Source organism: Triticum urartu, chromosome 6, assembly GCF_003073215.2.
Source record: "Triticum urartu cultivar G1812 chromosome 6, Tu2.1, whole genome shotgun sequence".
Lineage (NCBI taxonomy): Eukaryota > Viridiplantae > Streptophyta > Magnoliopsida > Poales > Poaceae > Triticum > Triticum urartu.
Window position 1 is genome coordinate 491,775,645 of NC_053027.1, and position 6,209 is coordinate 491,781,853.

The following is a 6,209-nucleotide window of genomic DNA, read 5'->3' on the forward strand; positions in this document are numbered from 1 at the left end:
CAGCTGCTAATTCTTGCGAGTATGCTGCCGGTGCATTGCAATATTAGTCACAGGTAATAAGAAAATAAAGTTTCTAAACATAAACATTTCTATCTTTCTGCTCACTTACAAACTTACAGCTGCACCAGTAAAGCAACATGAACACCAACAGACCAAGGAAACCAAACACAAGGGCCGGCCAACTCAACAAAAGGCTTTTGACACCTGATAGACAAAAATGCACTTAATGCAGGGCTCTCCAAGGATCTGCTGCTGCCTGTTTGTTAGCCTAGCCCATGGCGTGCTCCAGCATCTACTGCCGTTTCTCGCGTTAGCATTGTCGGCGACGAGAGGGGATATATACAGACGGAGAAACAACACTTGATCTGATCTCTCTAGCTTCACTTTCACACAGCCGGCTACGTACTATCACACCTGGTAGACCATTCCTACCTCCAGGGTGGAAGCATGGGGTATGTTGGCGGCGTAGGACGGGCCGCGGCTGTTCCTCCTCAGGAACTCGTAGAAGAAGTTGATCACGATCCGCTTCACGAAGCTAGACCCGCTCTTGGCCTTCATGTGGGAGTGGCCCAGAATGAAGGACATGCCAGCCTCCCTTGCGTCCATCAGGTCCTGCAGCTCGCTCCGCACCTCGGCGTCCACCTGGGCGCTCTTTGGCAGCACAAACCTCGCTTTCTTTCGCTGTGGCGCCACAGTTTGTTGGTTTATCTCCTTGTTAGGGGATGCCGGCCCATCAACTTCACCGGCACCGTCCTCCTCCCACAATGGAATGACACCGCTGCTAATGGAGGAGAGTTTCTCGCTGCCTTCCACAAAGCCATTCTGGTCAGACCCCCCACTGCGAATGAACTCCGCTATGCTGTTGATTAGCTCCTTCTCAAATTCTAGGTCATCCTGCTGCACATCACGGTACCCATATCTGACAATGACCCTGTATAGCCTGTACTCTTTCGGACCAATGCGACCCACCAGAAATCTCTCTTCTGGTTCAACATGTGGCACTGGAACTGATTTAACACAGAGAAAGACCAGTACCTGATCAAAAATATAATCTGTAAGCACTCTACAAGCTTCCGAGGTACAATTCGGAAAAACTGTTATATAAGTTGGTCCACAAACATGTTGATGAAATAGAAGGATGCAAGCTGAAACAAAAAAACATATGGTAAGGTGCGTCCATACCTGGTGAAATGCTGGCAGATTTGTTACGAAATGGGAGAAAATGGCTGGAATTCCCGACATAAGCTCTGTATGTATCAGCCCAATGCCTCGAACACGAACAATTCCCAGTGAAGGGCCGAGGTTCAGTAACCAGTTTACTGAAACCTTGTTTTGAACATCAAACTCGTACTTCTTTATTGTGCCATAGTGCCACACAGACATGACCACCATAAATATGAAGGAAAGGGTAATAGGGACCCAGGCACCTTCATGAAACTTGCCAAGGGAAGCTGAGAAGTACATTACTTCGATTGAGCCAAAGAAAATCAGGAAACCAAGGGCAATGAAGATACTTTTGTTCCAGACAAGCACGATAACCAATGACATTAAACAAGTGGTGACAAGCATAACCGTTATGACCGCAAGACCTTGTATAAAGAAAGTTGGAGGGTTAGGACTGCCGCAATTATGAAATCATTTCAGTACATGAAAATACAAAAAGAAAATAGCATCTGCATTTCTTGGTGTCCATAGGAAAGAACTGTCATCATATTAACTCGTCTCACCTTGTGCGTTCGCCAAGTGCTTTGTGTTATTGAAGCCAATAGTAACAGCCAGACACAGTATCATCAGGATCCAATTGATCTCAGGTATGTATATCTGACCATGCACCGTAGAGGATGTGTGCACGATCTTTACACCAGGGAAGCAACTTAGTGCAGAGCACTGCTTGATAATTGAGAAGGTACCAGTAATAATCGCTTGGCTTCCGACTACAGATGCTAGGATAGCGATCACTAGAACAGGCCATCTGAGTTTTTCTAGAAGGACAGTTGTATACATCAATGCTCGAAAATGCGCAAATCTTATACTTGTCAATTATTTTACCAGCAATAATTAAAATAACAAAAGGCACACCCAAAAAGGATACCTGGTACTGAAACATAGAACCCAATATGATAGCTATTCTCAAAGCTGTGGTGTTGAGAGATATAGGCAGCCTGTCCCATATAAGCCAGAACAAGAGCTGGATAAACCACTGATATGAACGCAATCTGATTGAAGCAAAAACATTGAGATAAGTAATTGATGATAATCCGGATTTTAGATTAAGAATTGTGAGTACCACATGGATACTAAAAGCTGGAACTCTGTAGAAGGTAATGTGAAATATAGGAGTAACAAGGATACAATAGTCCTATATACTGAGTCACAACTGATTTATTTCTCAAAATAAACAATAGACTAAAGTTGTGTCTCCTAAATCAGAGGGAAAAACAAAGATCACCAGGTATCTTGCAAGTAAAGATATACATCTGTACAAGATTAAACTACTGATTGACCTTTTAAGGAGATCAGTTCATTAGTATTGCCATTCAAATGGAATCTGCACACCTATGCAGAAAACAATATACTAGAGAGATGGTTGCTATCAAATACGATTTTTACTGAACAAGTACTTGACAGCTATCTAAACAGTTACTAACTAAAGCCTGAAGGAAGGAAAGAACAAATGGTAGGTGGACCAAACAAGGGGATAAATTTAAGGACAATTAGAAGAAAAAGAAGGATAAATCACTTTTAGATTTTAGCACAATTCTATTATAGTACAAATATATACATATGTGATCCACGTATATAAAGGATAAAGGATGCAACAATAATTTCTAATACCGCTATTTTAGCACAAATGGTAGCATAACTTCTATTTCAGCATAACTTCTATTACAGTACAAATATTACAACATCCCTCCAGTATATAACACCGCTAGATTTGAAACTCTCCTCGGGAATTTTTTAATAGAATTATGTGAACTTATCACAACTTAGATAATATCAAAAAAAAGATATGACTACAATAATACTCCTTCCGTTCATAATTATAAGATGTTCTAACTTCTTTTCTCAATCGGATGTATATAGACACGTTTTAGTGTGTTTGTTCAATCATTTCAGTCCGTATTTAGTCCATATTGAACTATCCAAAACATCTTATATTTGTGGACGAAGGGAGTATTAAATAAGGTCATCAACCATAGTGACACAAGTAAGAAATGTGAAACATGGTGTGCAATACCTTGTACTTTGAAAAGAGGGATTGTAAATAGTAATTAGTAGGGTGCAGAAAACAATATACTCAAGAGACGGTTGCTATCAAGTACGATGTTTACTGAACAAGTACTTGACAGCTATCTATAACAGTTACTCCCTAAAGCCTAAAGGAAGGAAGGAACAAATGTTAGGTGGACCAAACAAGGGGATAAAATTATGGACAATTAGAAGAAAAAAAGGATATCACTTAGATTTTAGCGCAACTTTTTTTTAATAGAAATTATGTGAACTTATCACAACTTTAATAACATTAAAAATGATATGACTACAATAATATTATTTTATATCTATATAACGTATCGACACACAAATAAGGTCATCAACCATAGTAACAAGTAAGAAATGCGAAACATGTTGTGCAATACCTCGTGCTTTGAAAAGAGGGGATGTAAATAGTAAATTAGTAATTAGTAGGGTGTTATCAAGGGATTAATTGTGTGTTTCAGATGTTCAACTTAATCACTTGAGCCTCCGATTGGATGGATGGTTTGCGTCACCCTAACTTGTATATATGGTAGGACTTTATTTTCCTCTTTGAATTGACTCATGCAAGTAATTACTGAATGGTGTATTCAGAATTAAATCGGGAAGTTCGTATTTGGCAAATTGACAGAAGGGGTATCACCGAAACAGTCGTACCTGAATTGATCGTTGCGAGAAATGTCCAAGATCTGCATACATAGCTTCCGAGCCTGCAGGTAACAGCACTTCAAATAAGTCTGTGTTCTTGTGTGTAGGACAATCCCTCAACAGAGTCACAGCTAAGCAGTAGGCAACAGCCTACCTTATCCATACCTGTTACACAGAGAAGGATTCCACCCAGTGACAGCCAGCCACCTTTTTGGGTCTTCTTGAGAAACTGATACATGTAGTAGGGCGAAAGGGCTCGATACACATGGTGGTTCCAGTGGATGATGTTGTAGAGCCCGATCATGCTTATGCAGAGAAGCCAAATGCAGACGATTGGCGCAAAGATAAACCCAACTCTGTGCGTGCCATAGTGTTGCAGAGCAAACAAGCATACGAGTATCGCGCACGTCACCGGAAGCCCTACATCTGCACATTGGCACGCACGCCACATTAAGCATCCATATGCATGGTCCTCCAATCAAACATAGCAAGTTAGTAGTGCTGGTCGAATGCTCAAATGATAAACCAGCTCAATGGGAAGGAGTAGCAAGTAAAATCAAGCATTGGTAATCTAGCAATAGTAGATAGAAACGGCTGAAAGAAGAAACGGACTGGACCTACATTTGTGTTGCGCCTTCTCCATTGATAGCTCGAGCCCCGAGACCGCGGAGAACACTGAAAAGGGTTGGAGGAAGCGCGTCGCCCGCGTCAGAGGGCCAAGAGACCGATTGAACGAGATGGGAGGGAGTGGGGTGAAGCAACAAACCGGAGAGCGCAGGGGTGAGCACGCCGTCGCCGATGAGCATACACGTCCCGAGCAGCGCGAAGAAGAGCAGGAGCCTCTGCAGCACCCTGTACCTCTCCAGCACCGTCCTGGCCCTGGAGACGGCGCCGCGACGGCTGGCGGCGGCGTCCTTGTCGTCCGCCATGAGGTCGTCGCTGTTGCCGCCGCCGGGCAGGAGGCCGGCCCGCACGTGGCGGCAGATGAGGGAGTAGAGCGCGAAGGTGCCGCCCTCGCCGCCGTCGTTGGCGCGGAGCACGATGCAGACGTACTTGAGGAGGGAGATGAGGGTGAGCGTCCAGAAGACGAAGGAGAGGACGCCGTAGATCTCCTCGTTGCCCGCCGTGTGCGTGATGTCGTCGCCGGCGAAGGCGCTCTTGAAGACGTAGAGCGGCGACGTGGCCACGTCGCCGTACGCCACCCCGAGGCTCTGGTACGCCAGCAGCAGCACCGCGGCCCACGAATCCCCCCGCTTCCGCCGCGCAGCAGCAAGAAGAAGAAGCAGCAAAACCCGTCAGCACACACACACACACACACAAAAACAAAGCCGCCCGAGCGAAGCTCCGGCGCCGAATCCAAGAAACCAGAGCGCTCGCTCGCTCGCTCGCTCACCTTCCGCGGCGCCCCCGCGCCGTGAGCGAGCTCCAGATCCATGCCTCGCTCGCCTCCACAAAAACCACCCGCGCCTCAATGCGCCGCGGCGCCCATGGGAGCACCCGCACTCCAAGTCACCGGAGGAAGACGGACGGACGATTCCCGCCCGGCAAACCGCACCGCGGGGCACACGGCAGGATTTATCGCCTTGGACGCTTGCGGGAGAATCCTCCTCCTCCTCCGACGCGCACTCGCCGTCTCCAACCAGCTTTGCTCCTCCTCCGAGCCAAGGAGACGGGGGAAGACGGAAGCGGCAGCGGCGGCGGGTGCTTTTCTTTTGCCGCTCCGAGAAGGCCGCGACGAGTCAAACAAAACAAGTGAGCGGAACAGGGTTGGGCGGAGAGACTGGAGAGCAGAGCCCGAGTGACCAGCCAACCAACCAAGCGGAGGCAAGGCAAGAGGAAGAAGATAGGGACTACTAGTAGTAGTAGATGCGGGATGGCGCGGCGGTGGGCTCCTCCCCTCGCTCCGGCTGGGGCGAATTTTTTTATGTGGAGGTCGGGCGACGCGGAGCGGATCCTTGTAGCTGCGGAAGGTGGCAGGAAGGGAGGGCGGACGGATCGATCGGAGCGCGCGCGTGCGGTGCCGTCGGGCGGGACGGGACGCGTGGGGCGCGATACGTGGTCGCGGCTTTTGTATCTCGTCTGCGACCATCGTCTATCCATTGTGCGTGGCTTTTAACGCCGGGGCATGTGCTTTTCGCTTTAGTCGGTGAACAGCGGATTACACATGTTGTTAGGGTGGAGCGGGAATCTGCTTATACTCCACTTATTACACTCTGGTGGTCGTATCGTGGTGTTCAAGGATCACGGGAAGAAGGTGGCGGACGAGCGGGTGAGCGGGCGAGCGGGCGAGCGATGCTGCATGGCAC

At 47.2% G+C, this 6,209-nt stretch overlaps 1 protein-coding gene across 1 annotated transcript; it reads right to left on the reverse strand.

The window, feature by feature from the left end:
* Positions 1-35: 35 nt before the first annotated feature.
* LOC125514499 (potassium transporter 25) lies at positions 36-5,887 on the reverse strand. The gene is made up of 9 exons (XM_048679840.1): positions 5,297-5,887; positions 4,670-5,156; positions 4,525-4,578; positions 4,069-4,329; positions 3,913-3,965; positions 2,093-2,216; positions 1,728-1,982; positions 1,183-1,589; positions 36-1,035 (listed from the first exon to the last, which is right to left on the reverse strand). Exons 1-9 carry the CDS (start codon positions 5,336-5,338, stop codon positions 409-411), a joined length of 2,310 nt encoding a protein of 769 aa, XP_048535797.1. The 5' UTR covers positions 5,339-5,887; the 3' UTR covers positions 36-408.
* Between the last annotated feature and the right edge of the window lie 322 nt (positions 5,888-6,209).

What these genes read in the sequence shown, in the direction of transcription:
- LOC125514499 (XM_048679840.1), bottom strand. Translation starts at nt 5,338, where the DNA reads ATGGATCTGGAGCTCGCTCACGGCGCGGGGGCGCCGCGGAAG. An exon ending in TCTCGCAACGATCAATTCAG is followed by an intron (nt 2,217 to 3,912) that starts GTACGACTGTTT and finishes TGCTTCAATCAG; the next exon opens with ATTGCGTTCATATCAGTGGT. An exon ending in GCACTTGGCGAACGCACAAG is followed by an intron (nt 1,590 to 1,727) that starts GTGAGACGAGTT and finishes TCTTTATACAAG; the next exon opens with GTCTTGCGGTCATAACGGTT.